The sequence below is a fragment of the Leptosomus discolor genome, chromosome Z (genome assembly GCF_034619465.1).
Source record: "Leptosomus discolor isolate bLepDis1 chromosome Z, bLepDis1.hap2, whole genome shotgun sequence".
Lineage (NCBI taxonomy): Eukaryota > Metazoa > Chordata > Aves > Leptosomiformes > Leptosomidae > Leptosomus > Leptosomus discolor.
Genome location: NC_141419.1, coordinates 18,236,604 through 18,259,990, shown reverse-complemented (window position 1 = coordinate 18,259,990; position 23,387 = coordinate 18,236,604). Strand labels below are relative to the sequence as shown.

The window sequence follows — 23,387 nt, the reverse complement described above, 5'->3', positions numbered from 1 at the left end:
GTTTTTGGTGTATGAAGGAGTCTGATCACTTAGCAGTGCTTTGCAGAGTATATCATGCCATACTACTGCTGAATTGAAGACTGTAGGGCTTTCAAATTGCATTTTTTGTCATAGCACATTTGTAATTCGGCACCTTTCTTTCTCTCTGGTTCCTTTTAGCCAAAGGATAGTATGCTCCCACTTTGATATTATTGAGTGAAGTTTTTACAGTAATGATGGAAGAGCTGAAACAATAATTGCAGAAAACCACAGAAGAAATGTTATTAATATTTAAATAGTAAGAATTGCAGCAAATCTCTTTTGCTGGTGTTTTCCAACATAGACTCTCACTGTAGGATTTCACCACGTAATAGCTGGAAATTTTCTCCCTCCCTGGAGTAACAATCCACTTAAGATCACTGGAAGGAAATGAATTGAAGAGTGGTCCCTTTCCTTCTTTTGAAACAGGGAGTAGGTAAAAAGGAGTCTTAATTTTCATTCTACTCTGCTTGTGTGAATAGGAGGTAAGAATTTTTGAGAGTTCTGGCGTTCAGTGCTGCCGCGGGGGGGAGTGGTTAGTTCAGAAGGTTTCCTCTAGGTATTTGGCACTCCCTTGCAGGAACTGGCACATCCCACAATTCTAGGGTCAGGACTCCAGAAGCTTGTGGAGAGTGTGTTTAATTTTGGTTGGGGTTTTTTGTTCAGTTTGTTGGTGTTTGTTTTCCCCTGCTAGCCTTTTTGTGGAAAACTGTTCTGAAAAGACAGTTGAACTAAAAATGTTTAATGAAAACTTAATTTGCCTCCCTAGGGAGCTTGGCCAGTAAACTCTGGTAACAGCTACTTGGAATTGATGAAATCTTATCACTTGTTCTGCTTACAGACTGAAGCCATGGATTTTTGAAAGGTGGATTCATCTACGTGAACAGTTGAATAGCTGCTGAGACTTTAGGCAGCAATTTTTGTTGTAAGAAAATTATCTTTCATTATTTCCAGACCACAAATTCAGGATTTGTCTTGAAATGGCATGAAAAATTAGAACTTTTTCTCCACAATGCCAGATTTATTTCACAACAGTACTAATCTTCCCATCAGTTCTTCATCCTGAAAGGACTCCTTCTGCCTACATAGCTTTCATAGCTCTGAAACAGTTCACATGGCAAGTTGCACAAAATGAGTTTTAGGGGTGCAGAGATAGCAGTTGACAGAGCTGGTACAATGATGGTGGCGTGAGTAGAGGGCTGATTCACAGTACTCCCATTTTGTTTCCCCTTCGTATGCACCTCTGCAGCATTCCTTCCCCTTTTCACATGAACGTTTTGAAAAAGACCAATACTGTCTTTTAATCCTGCCTACTGAAATTGAAATCAAATTTCAGACCAAACCTTTGTACACACAGTGCTCTGTATTCCAGACTTCTTGCAGCGCTTCTGTGTTAACTTATCAGTGGGAATGTGTTTCTGTGTGTTACACTGGATTTTTTTTTTTTTTACTAACACTGAAAGCAGGTTTTTTTGTTAAAACTGGTCCATGCTGCATATTTGTTACTGAACAGTCTAAGACTGCAAACATAGGAGAAATAAGCAGCAAGTTTGTACAGAGGTAGAAAGTAGGTTAAAGTTCAGAGTTGCTCTTTCAGGGAAAAAAAATTTCAAGTCTTAATTTTTCTGTGTTCTCTAGCCTCCAAATAAGCTTCCCTGTATTCTCAGGCATAATACTGCTCGTTTTCCTGCAGCAAAAAGAAAATTAGTCTCTGCTTTTTAACTAGGACACTCAGTGGTGAGCCTGCTGACACAGCATTCCCTTAACACTTATGCCTGCTTAATTAGGATCTGGATTTTGTTAACTGTAAGGCTAGATTGCATTCCAGAGGCTGTCTGAGGATACTGGATATGTGTGCTTGCCTGGGCCACCAAAAGCTGGTAAGATGTTTACAAGAGAAGTGTTTTGACTGTCTTTTAAGCAGTAAGCACTAACTGTGTTGAAGTGAGGGAGTAGGTTGCATTTGTCTTTCCAGAGGGATCACTTGAAGGATTTTGATAACCACATCTTGGAACTGGGCACACATCTAAACTTCCAGCTCACTTGGATCTCTGAACTAAATCTTCAGTTCCTATATGTGCAGTACAGCACTGCTAGCAAAGTGAAATGGTCAGAACGCCTATAACAGCATGTGAAATAGACAGATGCAATATGCCCTTAGTAACCTGTCCAGTGCACTGGAAGTGTAGCACATCATGGCTCTGAATACATAAGTATTTTAGCATTGCAGTGAAAGTTTTAGGCATCAGGAGAAAGCAGTAGGGCTGCAATCTGGAGTCCCATTTGTGTTCCAGTACAGAGTTCCTCTTGAGTGTTCAAGTTGAAGGGGACTCCCTGGAGCTTTGCTTAGAGAGTGTTTAAAAAAAAAACTCCTTTAAATATTGATACATTTTCTTCCAGTGTGTAACAATGGTGTAGTATATACCAGCAGGGTAGTTGCTCGGTCATCAAACTGTTAGTGGACTTCTATTTAAGGATCTGTATGTAACAATGGATGTCTCTGTGTGACAGAGAAACACAGATTCTTTCTCAAATCTCTGTTAGCACTGAAATCTTATCACTGACTGCTTACAGCAATGCAGCACTGCGTATTTCTTATATAGTGGCCTTATCTGTCACAGATAGAGTAAGTGTTAAGTAGTAAGAGTTTCCTTTAATAAAACCAAGAAACCTGTGTTTATTGCAACAGTAGTTGTACTCATCTGTTCTGTGTGCATCCAAAAATAATTATAGCTAGATATGTTATAAAACAAGACTCTGGTTGGCTAGTAGTGGTGTTGAACTTTATCCAAATGCTGGGGGCATTTGTGGTGGGGATTTCTTGTTGGTTTTTTTTTCTTTATTTTTTTGCCAGGTTTTTTTGTACGTGTTTGTTATGGTGGTTTGGTGGGGTTTTTTCCCCAGAGTAAAAAAAAATTTTCTTAGTCAACTTGGATATTTAAACTAAATCTTTTTTTCTACCACACAAATGTCTGTATTAGTTTTTTTCTAAACTGACTTGAATTATGGATGGATTTACTTACCAGAGTTTTGCTGCTGCAGACACCTGACTAAAATTATCGTCTTTCCGTGTCAAAAATGCAGACTTCTGGCAACATGCTTAACATGGGTATTTTCATTCAAGCAAGGTAGGTGTACACAGAGCATGCTGCAATTCCAGTAGGACAGAGGTTCCTACATGCTGGACCTGCTAAGAGATCTTCATTCATAGCTAAGCATTCTATACCTAAGGTAAACTGGAAATAGTCATCAACATTTTTATTTAAGGCCTATTGCTGAGTAGAATGTGAAACTGTGAGAAAAGCTATGTAAGTTGCAGAGGCTCATTTTCTGTTGAGGAACTGAGCAATAGCCCTCAGTTCAAGAAGTGCCGTTCAGCTCTACGTAATTCTTGGGAATATCAGAAGATGTGTGCTTGTCTTGATGGATTTACAACTCAGTAGCCTACTGCTCTGCTGCAGCTCCCCTTAGAATTTTTTTTAGTTGCTTGCTTTTGCTGTTTAGAGGTGCTTGTCATACTTAGCAGCTAAGTACAGATACACACGCATACACACAAAAAATGTCAATCAATTGAGTGGACAAAACTGAGGAAAGTAACTTGGTGGAGTAGGAGGAGGCATGGTAGTTGCAATGGAAGGTGCTGAGATCAGATTCAGCATGGGTGGAAAATACTGTGTTTTCCAAGCAAGGCCATGAGTGTTCCTTATGTCTTCTGCATTATCACCAGGTGAGGGCTTTTATCATAGCAGTTGTGCCAGCTCACCTCTCTTTTTTCCCAGTTTTCAGTTGGAAGTTTCTTCATGTATTTCCTGCAAGTACCGGCAAGTCTGAGCCTTCCCCCTTTTCTTGGAGGCTGATAAAATACCATCTTTGCTTTGGCTGAGTGTAACCTTTCCAGAATTTCTAGTGTCTGGTAGATGTTCAAATTAAACTGCTCCTTTGCTGAGTGTGTGCTTCCCAGAGGTGGCTGAGAATTTACTCGCTCTGCAGGAAAAGAGCTTTTGCTACTTGGAATCTGTTTTAGTCAAGCTATTAGGTGTTTAGCTTTATGAACAGATGCTTAAAATGAGCTCTTCCTGTTAATAATATAGGCACGCTCACATAATTTGAAAGACAGCAAATAAGAACCCGAAGATGGAATAGAAAAGGCAGTGGTGGAGACATGTTCGCTTTCCCTGACTGAGGTTAATATGTCTGTACTAAAATGCTGAATGACTGTGCCTGTTCTGTTCCTACTTTATAGCCTGAAGCTTAGACAGAAGTTGTCTCATCCAGAGGCTTTTTTTTTTTTCTTTTTTTCCTTTATGCTGGTCAAACGAAATAAATCTGTGTCCTTGTGTTGTCCTCAGGCCCTTCTGTAATAAATGTGGTCATTACTAATCGGGATTCTTTTGTTAACACTCGTGTCATGTACAACAGAAAGAATGTGATTTACTGTCAGCATGCATTTTAGCAGAAAGGTGCTCCGTGTTCTAAGATTTTCTCTTATTCTGGATAGTGAGAGATGAGTAGGCTCCCCTGAGATCCCTAAAAGCCCACAAAACAGTGTCATTGCTGGTGTTGATGTGGTACAACAAATGAAGATAACAGCAGTTATGTTTAAAATTTTTTTTGTTTTGTTTTTAGTGATGTGAAAGAGATTGTGCTTTTAGCCTGATTAGCTGTATTCGTTTTCACCTTCAGGCTTTCCTGCAGCTTTAAAGAGAGTAGAATAATATGTTAAAGTGATGTCGAGAACAGCTCTGGTGTCTTCAGATTCTCTCTTGGGTATAATGGGAGGCTAAACAGCACTCATTTTCCTTGTCAACGGTCTGCATGAGATAATTTCTGTAAGTGCAGAACTACAGGATGTATCAGGGTGCTTTCTTTCTCAATTCCATTCATTTCAGTAAAATTTCAGCCTGTTGAAATTGTTCCAAGTCACACTGCTGCTTTTAAAGCTGGTCTGAAGTAGAGTCCAGGACCCACAGTCAATCAAGAACATGCTTTAAATAATACCTCAATTACTGAACTGAAGTCCTTTTCCAGTAGAAGGTGGTGTGATGTGACTAGTGCTGTGGTTATGTTGAATACTCTGGAAAGTTACATCAGCTTAAGGTTTGAAATCAACATGCGCAACATATGTTTAAATCTCCTGTGAATGTTCTTTAAAAATATAAAAGGTGATTTCAAGTCGCATACTTAATCATTTTTATGGACATCCACATTAGACTTTCATGTGCTTTGAGTGGTTTTGATTTAGCTGATGAACTTTCAAGAGAAGACAAGAAAGAGGAGGGTACAGACACCTTTTCCTTCTGTCCTCTTGGGCTTGTCATACCTCCTGTGTAATGATATTCAAATGGTGTGGTCTTCAGGCTTCCGTAGAGGTCCTCACACACAGTACAGACAGTGGGTATTTTTGCACTACTTTTTTGTTGCTAGTAAACATCTGAGTTCTTATGGTAAAAGCTGAGTTCTCGGACCCACTCAGTATAGATGAAGCAAGAAATGTTGTTGTACTCAGATTTTGCTTGTGCAAGTGCTTTGTTAAGAGTATCACAATGTACAACTTGTGTTGCCAAAGAAATTTGAACCCTTCTGTGTTTTATCTAGGTATACAGACAGTATAGAACAGCTGTTACAGCCAGGGGTTCATCCTCTACTCCGAAGTCCAAATGTGGCATGCGCAAAAAAACGGGTTCCTTTTTTTATATTTGGGAAGTTATGACCTTGTCCAAACAAATTTGCCCCTCCTGGTATTCATTGTTGGAATCCTTCTGCACTTTTGCTTTTCTAGGGGAGAGAGAAGTGGAGCTGGGAGAGCGAAAAGCCAGAAATCTCTGATTTCTGTGGTGAGCTGATGTGCAGTCTGTGGGTGAATTCAAGGTATACTCTGATAAGAGAAGGAGCTAGGTGGCATAGTGCTAAGCAACTGCATTGAGATAACAAGGTGAGTGAAAAACAATATTGATAGTTAGAGAGTGTATTGATAGTTAGAGAGTGTAGATTTAAAGATGATCAGCATTACCATGAGCCAAGTTATCAGCGTTCCCATAATTGTATTAGTGGGCATTGAAGGGGCTAAAATAAAGCTATTGTTTATCTGGTGCACTTTATACAAGACATGCAACCCTTTGAGAAAGTTCCAGTAATGAGATTCTACTCTTTTTTTTCTTTTCTTTTTTTTTTTTTTTTTTTTTTTTTAACTCCTCAGTTGAACCATTTTCATGTACTTCGGTTAGTTGAAACCCCTGGAGTCCTAGGGTTATGCCCAGCATTGCACAAACATGAAAGAACATGTATGTGGATAATTAGAGAGGGAGAATAGCTTGGGCTAGAGTTGCTGCTGTTTTCTGAGGCCAGGACATGCACTGTTTGTGTGGGTGTCTGGTGGTTGTTACCACTAGAAACCTCTTAATCTGTACTTCTGACTTCCTGAGGGCCACTATGTGGAATCCTGTTTCAGATGTGACCTCCACGCAAACTGTTTTGAGGTTGTCAGGCAGACGATCAAGTGCTTCCTTTGGTTCGTGTGATCACCTCTTACTGTGGTCATGTGGCACTTGCCATGGTCAGTGCATGTGACCCTGTGCACAGCACCAGTCCCAGGCAGGCAGATGTCGGCTCCCTGCGTGCTAGCCTGTTTGCATATTTACATTTCAGTGCCTGCAAAACGTGGATAAATATTCTGTGCTGCAATCACAAGTTAATTTGTATCTATTGCAACGATTACTTAAAAAATTTTGGTGTGCTCAATCTGCAGAGTATTTCTCCCTTGCATTTTTTTGGTAGATCTCTAGCTTGAGTTCTGTGCTGTGGCCACTTGGTTTATCGTTTACTGTCTGGAAATAGTAGTTGGTATCACTGGGGCTTCTCTGGCTCTGTGAAATTTGCTACAGCAATGCTGCAAGTTTTATTTTTCCTAGGTACTTTACCTCTTTGTGGGGATTTCTAAATGGCTTACAAGGTTGTAACAGAGTTGTTCATACCAATGTGACAAGGCAGGTGAAAAGAACATGTGTTTAGGCCTTGGTCACCCCACATTTTGATGTATTTGTGTAACTCAATGATGAAAGCAGGTTTGTACTGAAATATCTCATACTGTGAACTAAAAAAGCTGTTTTTGGGGAAGAAGGTGGTGTCTGGCAAAGAAAACAAGTAGATAATGTATCATAGCATCTTGAATTGCTGCTGTGATTTGTCAAGACACAGAGTTGGATGGGAAATGTTACAGCTGCAGTTTATACTTAGATGAGAATATGTGAACCGAGTACAATGGACTCATTATGGTCATATCAACATAATGACCTCCTGCTTCATCTGTCAGGGGATATCCCAGCATTTTCTGTCTTCAGCTTCCCTTACGCTTTCCCATGAGAAGTGGATACGCATAAAATAAAGTTCTCAGCTTGGAAGGCTGAAAGTAAAGCTCATCAGGAGCATAGCTGGCCAGGAGAGGACAGAAGCACTTTATTTTGATCTTGCTGAGTCGTAGAAGGACAGAGTTTGCTTAGAAGAGGAATAGCTGAGTTTAAAGAAGTTGACAGCTAAACCTTGATGGGCTTATGTGCGGGATGGGTATCTGCAAAGCTGGGAAAAGGAATCTCAGAAAATAACTTGTAGATGGGAATGTGAGAGGTGATATGTTTGGCAGGGTTGGTGTTTGCAGTCTGTTCATTTGTCTTCCTTCCTGCCTTCCCTGGGCATTAAACTTTTAATCAAGAAACTTTCATTGTTTTGTTTGGCAGAATTCTGGAAATTTTTTTTTTTTCTTTTACAGTGTCTTGCTACTTTACCTCCTGGACCTTTCTTTGTCACCATTTCTGCTATCTCGCCATCTCAAACTAACCTCTAACTTGGTTGCTTTCTTCTCTCTGTCTTCTTTCTGGTTTATCTTCCTGCAGACCTTTTATCTCCAAGGACCTGTTACAAGTAGATTTGTAGGGGAGAGCATGACTAACAAAAACTGTGCGGTACCTTTTTTGTCTGGTACAGGCCTTTTATGTAGGACAGATACATTGTGGGACTGTGGGACGTGTACTTTGTATGTGGGACAGATGTCGTGAAAATGGCTTTGGTTTTTCTTTTCTGTTTTAGGGACGTTACAGGTCTTGAATAACCATGACCAACCCTTTTGTATGGATTGTGGAGCCACTGGACCCTAAACAGCCTCTGAAGAGGTTCTTTAATCTGAGCAAATTGGAAGATGTGAGATACGGTATGTTGACAACATAAGGAAAGCATTTCATTAACATTGATGAACAGAACCTGAAGAGACATTGCAACACTGGATGATATTTGGTCTCTGGAGAGAACTATGAATTCAAAAGTTGGTTCTTGAAAACAAAATTCTAGCAAAGTCTAATTCTGGAAATTTGGAACTACAGATCGCAGTCTTATTTTCTCAACATGCTGTGCACACAGCAGTCTTTTTTTTTTTTTTTTTTTCTTGAGTGGATGAGGAGGACTAGGTGACACTAAGAGCACAAGTTTTTCTCATATACTGCTGAGCTACTGTGAAAGGCTGGAAAGGACTGATATGACTTGTCTTGGTTTGAAAAAGACAGGTGTCTGTGGAGGAAGGCAGGAGCCTCCCTTGAAATGGAGAGTGCAACCCCCTTCCCTCCAAACTATTATAATTTTGAAATTAACGGGCCTTCAGGCAAAGATATGGGGAATAGGAATAACAGTTCTTTACTAATATATATATATATATATATATATATAACACAAGGCAGGGAAAAAACAAACAACCCACTGGTTTACACTGACAGAGTCAGGAATACAACCTGACACCCTGTTAGGGTGGCAGTAGCAGTCTGATAAGATGCTGGCTGCAGTCCTCCTGAAGTGATGGGTGTAGTTCTGTGGAAGCAGCAATCAGGTAAAAGAGTCTGGTCTTCCTCCGGAGGTCCAGTGGTCGGCAGGTAGCTCTCGTCCTCTGGAACTCAGGTGGGGGGAAAAGCTCCTCTGGGAATCCAGTGGAAGAAAGGCGGCTAGGGTGTTCAAAATCTCCGTTTTTATTTGGCATGGACTGCTTGGCTCCTTCCCCCCCCCTCCCCGGGCGGAGCATCTCACAATGGGATGGGGAGTCGTGAGGCAGTTCCTTGATGGGCCATTAACAGGAGATAGCCCAGGAGCGAGTTACCGATGGGTCAGGCGATAAGGCATTGTTGTGCCCAGTAACAGGAGATAGTCCAGAGGGGGGGGGGGGGGGGAGGCAGGGAGCACCGCCCCACCTGGTCTCAACAGCTCCTGAAGATGGTAATAGAATATATTTTTTTCTTTTGGCACATTTTACACTGTAACCCAGGACATAATCCACCCCTTATTCTATTACCATCTGCACCATACCCAACCCAATGCCCCCTTACAGATACATATATACATATATACACAATGAAACCTTACACAGAGTTCTCACTTAAAATTAGGTCTCCTTGTGGTACACAACGGGTTTCCCCATTTTTCTGCATTACCCACCAAGTGTAACCAGGTCCTTGAGCAAAAACAACCCCACGGAGGGGTGTGCCTTTGCCTGATGTGGGATTAATCCAAACAGTCTTTCCTAACATACCTCTCGTGTGTACCACAGGGACTTTATCTCCGTCCACTGTGTGCAAGGGTCCAGACTGGGCGGGACCAGCTCGATTGATGGACCCTCGGGTATTGACCATCCAGGTGGCCTTTGCTAAGTTCAGTTCCCAATTTTTGAAAGTCCCCCCTCCAAGTGCTTTTAGGGTAGTCTTAAGTAGCCCGTTGCACCGTTCAACTTTCCCGGCAGCTGGTGCATGATAAGGGATATGATATATCCATTCGATTCCATGTTCTCTGGCCCAAGTGCTTATGAGGCTGTTCTTGAAATGTGTCCCGTTGTCTGACTCGATTCTCTCAGGGGTGCCATGTCTCCAAAGAACTTGCTTTTCCAGGCCCAAGATGGTGTTCCGGGCAGTAGCATGAGGCACAGGGTAGGTCTCCAGCCACCCAGTGGTTGCTTCCACCATGGTCAGCACGTAGCGCTTGCCTTGATGGGTTTGGGGAAGAGTGATGTAGTCAATTTGCCAGGCTTCCCCATACCTGTACTTCGACCATCGTCCACCGTACCACAGAGGCTTTACCCGCTTGGCCTGCTTGATCGCAGCGCAGGTCTCACAGTCTTGGATAACCTGGGAGATACTGTTCATGGTTAGATCCACCCCTCGGTCCCGTGCCCATTTATAAGTGGCCTCTCTGCCTTGATGGCCTGAGGCATCATGGGCCCATCGAGCTAAGAACAACTCTCCTTTATGTTGCCAATCTAAGTCTATCTGGGACACCTCTATTTTTGCAGCCTGATCTACCTGTTCATTGTTACGATGTTCTTCGTTAGCCCGACTCCTGGGGACGTGAGCATCTACATGACGGACCCTCACAGGTAGCTTCTTTACCCGAGTCACAATATCTTTCCACTCATCAGCAGCCCAGACTGGTTTTCCCCTACGCTGCCAGTTGGCCTTTTTCCACCTTTCCAGCCAGCCCCACAGAGCATTGGCTACCATCCACGAATCAGTATAAAGGTAGAGCTTTGGCCACTTCTCTCTTTCAGCAATGTCCAGGGCTAGTTGAACGGCTTTGAGTTCAGCAAGTTGACTTGATCCACCTTCTCCTTCAGTAGCTTGTGCGACCTGTCGTGTGGGGCTCCATACGGCTGCTTTCCACTTCCGGTTCATCCCTACGATGCGACAGGAACCGTCAGTGAAAAGAGCATATCGTGTTTCCTCTGCTGGTAGTTGGTTGTACGGTGGAGCTTCTTCAGCCCGCGTCACTTGTTCCTGCTCCTCTTCGTCAGTGAGGCCAAAGTCTTCACCTTCCGGCCAGTTCGTAATTATCTCCAAAATCCCAGGGCGATTTGGGTTTCCAATACGGGCGCGTTGTGTGATGAGGGCAATCCATTTGCTCCATGTGGCGTCAGTGGCGTGGTGGGTGGAGGGAACCTTTCCTTTAAACATCCACCCCAGCACCGGTAGTCGGGGTGCCAGGAGGAGTTGTGCTTCGGTGCCAATCACTTCCGAGGCAGCTTGGACTCCTTCATAGGCTGCTAGGATTTCCTTCTCTGTGGGAGTGTAGTTGGCCTCAGACCCTCTATAACTTCGACTCCAGAATCCCAGTGGTCGGCCACGAGTCTCTCCAGGCACCTTCTGCCAAAGGCTCCAGGACAAACCATTGTTCCCGGCCGCAGAGTAGAGCACGTTCCTCACCTCTGGTCCCGTCCTGACTGGGCCAAGGGCTAGCGCATGAGCGATCTCCCGCTTGATTTGGGCAAAAGCTTGTTGCTGTTCAGGGCCCCAGTGGAAATCGTTCTTCTTGCGGGTAACCAGGTACAGAGGGCTCACAATCTGGCTGTACTCAGGAATGTGCATTCTCCAAAAGCCTATGGCGCCTAGGAAAGCCTGTGTTTCCTTCTTGCTGGTTGGTGGAGACATCGCAGTGATCTTATTGATGACCTCGGTGGGGATCTGACGCCGTCCGTCTTGCCACTTTACCCCCAGGAACTGGATCTCTCGGGCAGGTCCCTTGACTTTGCTCTTCTTGATGGCAAAACCAGCTTCCAGGAGAATCTGGATGATCTTCTCTCCTTTCCCAAATACTTCCTTTGCTGTGTTCCCCCACACAATGATGTCATCGATGTACTGCAGATGTTCCGGAGCTTCACCCTTTTCCAGTGCAGCCTGGATCAGTCCATGGCAGATGGTGGGACTGTGCTTCCACCCCTGGGGCAGTCGGTTCCAGGTGTACTGTATGCCCCTCCAGGTGAAGGCAAACTGAGGCCTACATTCTGCTGCCAGAGGAATGGAGAAAAAAGCATTGGCAATGTCAATAGTGGCATACCACTTTGCTGCCTTGGACTCCAGCTCGTACTGGAGTTCCAGCATGTCCGGCACGGCAGCGCTCAACGGTGGAGTCACTTCATTCAAGCCACGATAGTCCACAGTCAATCTCCATTCTCCGTCAGACTTGCGCACAGGCCAAATGGGGCTGTTGAAGGGTGAGTGGGTCTTGCTGACCACCCCTTGACTCTCCAGCTCGCGGATCATTTTGTGGATGGGGATCACGGCATCTCGATTCGTCCGATACTGCCGGCGGTGCACTGTCGAGGTGGCAATTGGCACTTGTTGCTCTTCCACCTTCAAGAGTCCTACTGCAGATGGGTTTTCTGATAGTCTGGGCAAGATGTTCAATTGCCTAATGCTCTCTGCCTCCACAGCAGCTATCCCAAATGCCCACCTGAGACCTTTTGGGTCCTTGTAATAGCCGTTCCGGAGGAAGTCTATGCCCAGAATACACGGGGCCTCTGGGCCAGTCACAATCGGATGTTTCTGCCACTCCTTCCCAGTAAGGCTCACCTCGGCTTCCAACAGAGTCAATTGCTGCGATCCCCCCGTTACCCCGGCAATGGAAACAGGTTCTGCCCCCACATGTCCCGATGGCATTAGGGTATACTGCGCACCAGTATCAACTAACGCTTTGTATTTTTGTGGCTCTGACGTGCCAGGCCATCGGATCCACACCGTCCAAAATATCCGGTTTTCCCGTGCCTCTCCCTGGCTAGAGGCAGGGCCCCTCTAGCACTGGTTACCATTCCCTTCCTGGACATACATACTAGAGGTTCCTTCAAGGGGATCTGTCAGATCATCCTCCCTTCTGTAATATCTGGCAGCTCGGTCCTGGGAGGTTGAGGCTACCTTCACTTTAGTGTTACTCCCCCGGTTAGTGTTTCCCTCCTTGAGTTGACGCACCCGTGCTGCCAGGACAGAAGTGGGTTTCCCATCCCACCTTCCCATGTCTTCCCCATGGTTGCGCAGGAAGTACCATAGCTCAGCTCGTGGGGTGTACCCTCTCCCTCTAGCTGGGGGACGTTGGGCTCCGACTTTGGGGCCTGTGACTTGTACCGGTGCCAAATGGGAACTGCTCCTCCTCACCTCCTGCTTTATTTCCCTCATCTCCTCTTGTAGGCTCTTAATCACAGCAGAAACGTTAGCCTGCATTGGGCCATTGATCATGCTTTCAAAATTTCTAAGCTTGCTCGTGACAGAACCCACTGTCTCTCGGTCGTTATCTGCATTAATCATTGCAATGAAGGTGGAGTATTCAGATGGCCCTAGATTTGCCAGATTCCACAACATTTGCCCTGTGCACCTGACTTTGTCAGGGTCATTACCATGCTGTCCATCCCTCCCAAAGAGTACCTCCAATACTGCCACTTCTCTCAGCTGCTGGATCCCTTCCTCAAGGGTCTTCCAGCGCATTCTATGATGGTGCTCCTGCATTCTCTCTCTGTGGACAAACCTCTCTCTCACACTCATTAAAAGCCGCTCCCAGAGGGAAAGGGTCCCCGGCTCCCTTACAAATACCAGATTGACACCTGAGTCCTGAGTCAAGGGTCCCAAATTCCTTGCCTCACTGCCATCCAGTTGCACACCCGTACCCATAAGATCCCAGACCCGAAGTAACCAGGTTGTAAAAGCCTCACGCCCCCGCCGTACGATGTCTTTGTGCAAATTACGGAGACTGTCATACGTCAGGGACTCGGTGATTATCTCAACCACTGGCTCGCCTGCAGGTTCTGAGGGCCCTCCTTTCTTAACTGAGTGGTCTGATTTCATCTTAGATTTCCTCGTTTCCACAGGGGCGACTGCTGCTGGCTCTGACTGCCCTTGCGTTTCAGCTGGAACCTGGACGGTTGTAACGTCTGTGGGTTCTACTGCTGCACCATTAGACTCTCCCTCTTCAAGGCAGGAGGAGGGATTCCCAGCAGCTGAGAGAATGCACTCCTTCAGCATCTGGCCCATCTCACGTATCTCCTTCACCCAATCCGAGTGGTTCATTTCTGATGTGAGCTGTGAGGCAGGGTCAGATTCTGGAGCAGCATTCCTAGTCAGGGTAGTTATCCAAGCCAATCTCCCCTGATCTCTGAATACTGAATAAAACAGGATTATCAGCAACACCAGCCACTGTATGATATCATTAGCACTTAGGAAAGCTCTGAATCCTTCGAAAACTGGTGGAGTAGACCCAAAGAGCTGGGTTAGGGGTTGGGAGAAAGTTTCTCCCGGTGTCATTTCCTCACAGTAGGTACCATTATTAAAGTAACCCCAAAAGCATACAGTTAGTGTGTGATAGCTCCGAATCCATGTGCCCGCCTTCCAGAGGAAGTTAATAAGCCATGAATTCCTCACCTTATTAATCCATAAAACAAACTGGATAACAGTCACGGTAGCCTTAGTTATAGGACCCATGTTTAGATAAGGGCCTGCAAATGGGAGAAATACAGCCACCACCACATGCCACACGAACCGGGATAAGCTAGCCCACATGATGCCACTTAACAAGGAATCTATATCCAACGCACAAGAACCGTTATTCCTTTTATCTCTCGATGCCCTCGGGCCCCACGTTGGGCGCCAAAATCTGTCTTGGTTTGAAAAAGACAGGTGTCTGTGGAGGAAGGCAGGAGCCTCCCTTGAAATGGAGAGTGCAACCCCCTTCCCTCCAAACTATTATAATTTTGAAATTAACGGGCCTTCAGGCAAAGATATGGGGAATAGGAATAACAGTTCTTTACTAATATATATATATATATATATATATATAACACAAGGCCGGGAAAAAACAAACAACCCACTGGTTTACACTGACAGAGTCAGGAATACAACCTGACACCCTGTTAGGGTGGCAGTAGCAGTCTGATAAGATGCTGGCTGCAGTCCTCCTGAAGTGATGGGTGTAGTTCTGTGGAAGCAGCAATCAGGTAAAAGAGTCTGGTCTTCCTCCGAAGGTCCAGTGGTCGGCAGGTAGCTCTCGTCCTCTGGAACTCAGGTGGGGGGAAAAGCTCCTCTGGGAATCCAGTGGAAGAAAGGCGGCTAGGGTGTTCAAAATCTCCGTTTTTATTTGGCATGGACTGCTTGGCTCCTTCCCCCCCCCTCCCCGGGCGGAGCATCTCACAATGGGATGGGGAGTCGTGAGGCAGTTCCTTGATGGGCCATTAACAGGAGATAGCCCAGGAGCGAGTTACCGATGGGTCAGGCGATAAGGCATTGTTGTGCCCAGTAACAGGAGATAGTCCAGAGGGGGGGGGGGGGGGGAGGCAGGGAGCACCGCCCCACCTGGTCTCAACAGCTCCTGAAGATGGTAATAGAATATATTTTTTTCTTTTGGCACATTTTACACTGTAACCCAGGACAGACTGAATCGTCCAGAAAGATTGTTCAGCTTTAAAGAGAGCAGTGGCTAGAAAATCCTTTCTGAGGAGGCTTTTTCTTTAGTTCCTAGGACACTCCCTGAGTGTACTTAGACATCTTCCATGTGGCACTGGTAAAAATCATACAATCTGCACCATTGACTTAGAAAGCGAGTATCTATAGCGTAGAGCTGTCTATGTTGGGTATTTTTCCTCTTTCAAAAAGGAAACAGGTGATTAAGGAGAATTCAGGAAGCAAGAGGAGGAACATTTTCTCTGAATGTCAGCAATGGATATCCATTGCAGGCTCGGATAGTGTGTAAATGAGAAATCAATTAATGTCAGACTTGGTCTGTGAAAAAGCGGAGATGAGTCTTAAGAAACAGACAAATACATGTATGGTATTACCAGTTGATCTGCTCCAGGATTCCAAGAGTGATGAACTCCAGATTCTATAAAGAAAAAAGGTTGCAATTCCAGAAAAATGGAATAACTTAGCAACAGAAGAACAAGGTGGGGGAGAGGTGTGGTGGGGGAGAAGATTGAAAAAAACCCCAATACAACAGCAAAACAAACCAACAAAAAAAACCACCCCCCCCCCCAAGTGATTCTGAATGACTGTCCTGAATAATAGTTGATTTTTTAAAATTTTTTAATTTTTTTTTAATGGTAGCAGTAATGAGATCTCACTGTGATCAAGTAACTTATTTGTCTCGGGGGCCCTGTGTAGAAAGTTGGGATAAACTTTTCAAGAGATTTTTGAATGTAAATATTGAGAGGAAATCAGACAGCTATTATTACAGTGGACAAGGGGATGAAGGACGGAGAAACTTTTTTTTTTTTCTTCACTGCTATTGCTTGTAGTAAAGCTGTCAGAACTGTAATAATATTTTGTGTCATCTTCTAGAAGTATTCCTATCTTGAAGAAGATTAGCAGATGCACAGTCTCAACTGCTGTTCAGTTTCATTCTCCATCTCTGGAGAAGAAGAGACTGCCTAGACCACCAAAGCTATGCTTTCTGAAGGTAGAAAGTTATGTTTTTCTAGTGCATTTATAGGACACTGTTCAGTGGCAAGAGTGAGAGGAAACTGCAGAGAAACAATGTGAGTGCAGCATGTTTTCAGACTACTATTACTGTCGAGGATGGAATTGCTGTGGAAAAGAGTCCTTTCAGCAAAGATACCTACTGTCTCACAGGAACTGAGATAATAAATTTGCTCAAAGAATTGAGTGGAACAGGTTAGTTAGCACTGACTTCCTGATAAAGCTGGAGGCTAGAAAAGGGTTTCTGATAATTTGGGGTAAAGCCTTGTGAGAATATGGGGACAGCACTCGAGGACCCCTCTGCCCCAGGTGTGGAACTCTGCACTTGCTGACATGTGCCCTAAGGTAAAAACTGAATTTGTTTCTTGCCTCTTGCCCATGTAGCACGCCTGCCATTTTCTATTCGAGTCCTCTTGGAAGCAGCAATTCGTAACTGTGATGAGTTCCTAGTGAAGAAGGGAGATGTTGAGAATATTCTCAACTGGAAAGTGGTGCAACACAAGAACGTTGAAGTGCCATTTAAGCCTGCAAGAGTTATTCTGCAAGATTTCACGTGAGTCTGATGCTCTCTAAAGCTAGGAAGAGGGGCTCTTGAAAGTGCAGCAATGCTTAGCTTGGGGTGGAGGGGTGAGCTGAGGGAAAGAATAGCAGAGAAAGGTTTGGAAAGACCTTTTTCAGCTTTACTGGATGTCATGCCACCGACAACATTTGGAGAGGCAAACACTCATGATAAAAGCGTTAAATGAAGTGCTTCTGGGATGGAGAAACAAATATCTTTATGAAACTCTTCAAAACAGAGCGGGGGGGGGGGGAAATGGGGTGGATAAATTGTATCCAAATGAGGGAATTCAGGGTTTAGAAGTTTTGTTGTTGTTTGGGGGGGGGGGTGTGGTGGTGGTGGTGTCTGGGTTTTTTTTTTTGGTTTACGCAGGGGCTCTTGCTTTCAAGTTTCTACCCTATTCAATTCTCATTTATAACCCATATCATTTTTTTCCTCTTCTAACTCAGTATTGTTCCAAATACATTTTTTTTAAAGACTTCTCTGCTATTGAAAAAAGTGGGTGTCTGCTTTTTCCCAGAAATGTCTTGTTATTGCAGTATGGTTAGTCTCTGTATGTCAGCGTGTAATAGTCCCTGGTAGATGTGGAGAGTCAATTTTCGGGTGGAACAGTTAACTTCTATTTTGAATACAGCATTTGACTTGCAAGTCCACTGTCCTTTGTACCTTTGTCCTCTGCCTTTGTAAGAGAGTTCAGTTCATCTGTGATAAGCCCTATGCTGCTAAGCTGGCTGTTGATTTTATATCTCGGAACAGTAGTGTCTTAGCTGTCGTACCCTCTGTGTTGCATTTTTTCCAAACGTTGACCGGGTGCTAAAGACCTGGTACAGCTCAACTCCTAAAGACATTAGGAAAAATTGGCAAAGCCTCAGTTGAAAGAAGTCCCATTTTCCTTGCTATTTTTTACCTGCTGGCTGTTGTTAACATTCTAAAAAGTGTGGAGTGCAGAGGAAGCCAAACTTTCAAGCAAATGTTGTTCCCTTTGTTACCACGCTTCTTTCTTGCTCCCTACTGTCCTGCTGAGCTTTAAAAATTTGCCTGTAAGCAGAGCAGCTGCATTCATGAAAAACAAGCTCTTGAACAGGCTCCTGAGTGGGATCTTTTGGAAAAGGCAGCTTTGGCAACTTTCCAGAAGCTGTACAACAATTACATTCATGTGTCCTTGATTAGAATTATCGAGTTTCCTAGATCTGATCATTCTGTAATTATCCTGAATTCTTCTAAGACTGTAGATGAATGTTGTGTGTGTTCCTTTTCAGTTGTACAGTATTTGTAAGCTGACAAAATTCTTCCACTCCCTTGCTGCCACACCTGCTGTCCCCCTAATCCACTTAGTTAGCTTAACATAGCTTTTGCTATTTTTCTTGGAATATATTTGTCCTGGGACAACAAACTGCTTCAAACTGCTGAACAGCAACAGTTAATCATGTCAAGATTAGATAATGTGGACCCTTTTTTCTGGTGTTGTGGTTTGGTTTTTTTTTTGTAAACACTCAGGATTTTCAAGGGAATTACAAAGCCTTTTCTCTTCTTGCATTGTTTCTGGTATGCTTTAAAATTGTAATAGCTTCCTTGTAATCAGACTTGAAAACATAAACTCTCACTGCTTTGGAGTGCTCTTGCAGAAACATAGTGTTCTCGGTTGGTTACTGAATGATGCCAGATCCTTATGAGCACATCACAGAGAGCTCTTTTTGTCTCAGCAGTCAGCAAAATCAAATAGGCTGGTATGCAAGAGGGTTTTCCCCAACTGATTGAAAAATGTCATGGTAGGACATACCTCTATAGAAGCTGGGAATGTATGTGCTGAGAAGCACCAGAAGCTTTGTTAAAATAAATATGGAAACGCCTATGATCTGTTAGGTAAGGTGGATGTTGAAGTTCCAGAACTTGTGGTTACTACTCCTTGTTTGCTTATGACTAAACCTGGGTTGTAAGAGGAGCATGGATGAAAGACTCTTATGTGCATTACTCTGACCCCCTGTATAGTTTACCTACCCCACTTAGGAAGGAAGGCGTAATCATTTTGGATGAATGAGACATATAAACATAGAGAAAAAGGCCTGTTAATTTTTTCCTGAGTCACCTGGAGTTCAAGTGCTTGCAGGATTGTCACAAGATATGTGAGAAGGCAGAAATGTGAATGTTGGTCTACAGCCTGAAAATGTGCTGTTTGAATGTCATTTGTGATATAAAGTCTTTTGTCAGTGGTAAGTACAAGAATTTGTTGGTAAAGATGAATGGTACACCTTATTTCTGCCTTTTGTGTTTGTCCAGTGATCTGCCAAGGCAGTTAAATCCATTTCTGAAAATTCAGTTATTCTGCAAAGGTGGTTTGCAGTCATGTCCTTTGTAATTTAAGAAATATGATGCCCTGCTCTGCCAGTTTCACTTGAAGTGTGGAAGGTACCAAGCAGTCCTAATTATAGAGAAGATTCTCCCGTGCTTTGCAAAACCTGGAAGAGATTACCCTTGCCTTAAAATCAGCTAAACAAACATAGAATCAAAGAAAGGACATTGTCATTTTCCCCCTCCCCCCTTTTTTAAACAGACTGGGGAGGAGGCGAACCTGCTTTAGCAGGGGAGTTTGACTAGGTGATCTCCAGAGGTCCCTTCCAACCCCTACCATTCTGTGAGAGAGAGGAACAGAGCAAAAGAAGAGAAACCAGTTCAAGGTCCCAAATGAATGCTGACTTGAACTAAGTTTCCAGATTCCCAGCCAAGCATGTTAAATTGCTTTTGTTACTTGCTGAATTTTGGTTTCAGTTTTTCATTTTTACAGAGCTCAGGATATAGATAGAGTTCTGTCCCTTCTGCTCTTCTGACTTTGTCTTCCCAAGGGTACTGTCTCTGCCATAGAGTGATGAACCCAAGACTTCAGGGTAAGGCTGCAGTTTGCTTTGTATGGGACAATAGGTGTCTTTTCTTCATCTCAGGATCTTGATTGTGTTTGTTTTATTGTTGTTTTTCTATTCCAAATTGTTTCACCTTGCTATTCCTCTTCTGTTTTAGGGGGGTACCTGCTGTGGTTGACTTTGCTGCGATGCGTGATGCTGTGAAGAAACTTGGTGGGAACCCTGAAAGAATCAATCCTATCTGTCCTGCCGATCTAGTGATAGATCACTCCATCCAGGTTGATTTTAACAGGCGGTAAGGATACAAAATAGCTCTTACTTCTTAATGGTAGTAAGGAAGCTGAAGCCCGTTACTGATAATAAAGGTAGCTCCATTGGAGCTATTCTTAGCACTTGAATTGTAATATCTTAGACTCTAGAAAGTGTTTAAGTTAGACTGTTACATCAGTTGCTGTGAATTAGATGGTGGAGTTTTGGGGTTTTTTTATGTGAGGCATCTCTCGGCATCACAAGCCTGGACCAAATGTTAATAGAAACAGGTTCAGTCCAGACCTGTGGTGATCATAATTTTACATAATTATAGTGCATTATTATTGGATTGTTAATAGCTTTTTTCCACATGCACTTTTTTGACCCTGTAGGGCTTTTTGTACAGGACAAGCAAGAATGTCTCCTTTCTTCCTTATTTTTATAATAGACCAGAGATGCATTAGCCTAGCTCTGAGGAACTGTTTGCTAGTTCAGTGCCTCCACGTGGAAAAGCACAAGACACTGGTTAATATGGCCCATTGACTATGTTTATCTTATATCCAGGGCTGAAATATAACAGTTGCTCTGTCACCCAATGACCCCTCACCGGTGAGGGAGGGAAATCAGGAAAAGGAGAGCAGACCTGTGGGTTGAAGTGAAAACAGGTTTAATGAAACAGCACTAATACAGTACCAAAGGTGTACAAAATTATACTTGGCGAAATGACTATACAGCCATCACAATTGACAGGAGAGCAGTTCTCAGGAGCAGAGAGAAGCTAGAGGAGTAGGAGGAACCCCAGCAGGACAGCAACAGGAATTGCAGAGGAGCTCAGCTTCCTCAGCAATCTTTCCCCCTTCCCTGCCCTTCCCAGGACAGCATTCCACCCCTTAGTCTGTACCATTTACATCATGCCCACGTCACTAATGTTCTTTCCCATTTTTCCAATACCTGTAGGTACTAGTCCGCTTTTCTTGGGTTATTTCCCAGAAGGATTTGTTGAATTTACTCAGTCCCAAACTATGGATTCTATCTATCATAGAAGGCTCTCAGGGCAGGAAAGATGGTATGAACTTCATCGCAGTTCATGTCCAGGGGTTGCAAGTTCGTCTCAAGGAAGTTGTTGGACATCATTTGATGAGGCTACCTCCAGTCATCACCACTATGTCAGCCTGAAAAACACTTACTGAACACTGTTGATGTTACATAACAATTGACATCAAGACAGCTCAGCACTGAGTGTTCTCATCTAGAGTTAAATTCCCTTGGGGTACACATTGGATTTCACCATCTTTCATCATTATCTACCAAGTATATCCAGGTCCTCAAGTGAAAGCAACCCCACAAATGGGTTTGCCTTTGCCTGAAGCAGGAAATATGCACACGGTTTTCCCCAATAGATTCCTTTCACACACCACAGGGACTTTGTCCCTTTCTACTGTATGTACAATTTCTTGTTTGATTTGTTAAAAAGGCCTGTTGTTCAGGGTCCCCATTGAAACTGTTTCTCTTTCAGGTCACTTAATATAGAGGTTTCACAACCTGATTGTAACCAGGAATATGCATTTGCCAGAAACTTACATAACCTAAGAAAATTTGTGTCTCCTTGTTAGTTGGTGGAGACATAGCTGTTATTTTGTTAGTCACATCCATTGGGATCTGGTGATGCCCATCTTGCCATTTGATTCCCAGAAACTGGATTTCTTGTGCAGGTCCCTTGACTTTCCCTCTTTTGATGGCAAAACTGGCTTCCAGAAGATTATGAATTATTTTCTCCCTTCTCAAAAACTTCTTCTGATATGTTGCCCCATGCAATGATGTCATCAATATGTTGCAAGTGCTCAGGAGCTCCACCCTTTTCCAGCGCAGACTGAATCAGTCCATGACAAATCGTGGGACTGTGCTTCCACCCCTGGGGCAATCAATTCTGGGTGTACTGGACACCCCTCCAGGTGAAAGCAAACTGTGGCCTGCACTCCACCGCCACAGGAATAGAGAAGAATACAATGGCAATAGCAATAGTGGCGTACCACTTTGCTGCCTTCGACTCCAGTTCATATTGAAGTTCTAACATGTCCGGACAGCAGCACTCAGCAGTGGTGTGACTTCATTCAGGGCACAATAGTTCACTGTCAGTCTCCACTAGCCACTGGACTTCTGCACTGGTCATATGGGACTGTTAAAGGGTGAGAGTGCCTTGCTGATCACACCTTGCTTTTGCAGTTGATGGATCAGCTCATGAATGGGGATCAGGGAGTCTCTATTAGTATGATATTGTCAGTGATGCACTGTTATAGTGGCAATGGGCACCTTTTTGTTCCTCGACCCTCAGCAGCCCTGCAACAGAAGGGTCCTCTGATAAACCAGGCAAGGTAGACAGCGGTTTAATTTCCTCCATCTCCTCTGCCACTACACCAAACACCCACTGGTACCCTCTCATGTCCTTGAAATGCCCTCTCTTGAGATGGTCTACACCAAGAATACATGGGCCATCTGGGCTGGTCACAATAGGACACCTCTTCCACCTATGTCCAGTCAGACTCATCTCTGTTTCTACTGTCATCAAGTCCTGCGATCCTCCTGTCACTCCAGAAATATGAGTGGAGTCCATTCCTTTGTAATTTGGTGGTAAGGTGCCTTGTGCACCTGTCTCAACTAAGGCCTTATGTTGTGTGGTTCTAATGTGCCAAGCCACCAAACCCACACAGTCCAGTATACACGGTTGTCCCTGTCCTACCCCTGGCTGGAGGCCCAACCCCTCTAGTTTTGAGCAGTGTCCGTTGTCAGCATTTGCACACGAGCAGCTTGTGTGCACTACACTCTCATCACCATTACTCACATGTCTTAAATCAGGATCTGAAGCCCATCTGTGCTGTCTGCGGGGCTGCCCTCTGGAAACAGGAGGGGCATTCCTCCTGGCAGGGCCCCTTTCTGTGCTCATTTTACGTTGTAACTCGTTGATACGTGACTGTGAGACCAAGGTAGGTTCTCTGTCCAATCTTCTCATGTCTTCCCTGTGGTTCCGCAGGAAGAACCCCAGGGTACCTCATGAGGTGTGTGCTGTTTTTCTTGAGCAGGCCTTACAGGAAAACTTCTTCCTGAGAGCTGAGATGCGCGTCGGTTCAGGTAGAGGGTGGAACTTGTCCTCTAACCAGGACAATCTTTCCAACACTTTACTGAGGAATCCCATGGATTTCTCATGTCTGTTCTATGGTAGAAATAGCAGCCCGTGGGAAGGCAGAGGCATTATTGGCGTATTGTCTCAGCCAGTCATCCATTTCACCTGCCGTTGATGCCTCATCGTCCTTCCAACTAAATAAGGCCAATGTGTTGGCATATGAGGGTGGCATGCTCAGTACCCCCTTGCGCCACATGGGTCCAGTGAGCCTGAGTTAATTGGGATCTGCGAGTGTCTGTGGGTTGTCCAGGTCAGAGTTCAGCTCCCACACAGCTGTTTCTCTC

General features: G+C 44.2%; 1 protein-coding gene across 1 annotated transcript in view; it reads left to right on the top strand.

The window, feature by feature from the left end:
* Positions 1-8,121: 8,121 nt before the first annotated feature.
* ACO1 (aconitase 1) overlaps positions 8,122-23,387 on the top strand; it is a 39,271-nt gene continuing 24,005 nt past the window's right edge. The window contains exons 1-3 of the mRNA XM_086478977.1: positions 8,122-8,218; positions 16,647-16,815; positions 19,834-19,971. Of these exons, the coding sequence (XP_086335103.1) occupies positions 8,122-8,218; positions 16,647-16,815; positions 19,834-19,971 (404 nt within the window). The remainder of the gene's footprint in view (positions 8,219-16,646; positions 16,816-19,833; positions 19,972-23,387) is intronic.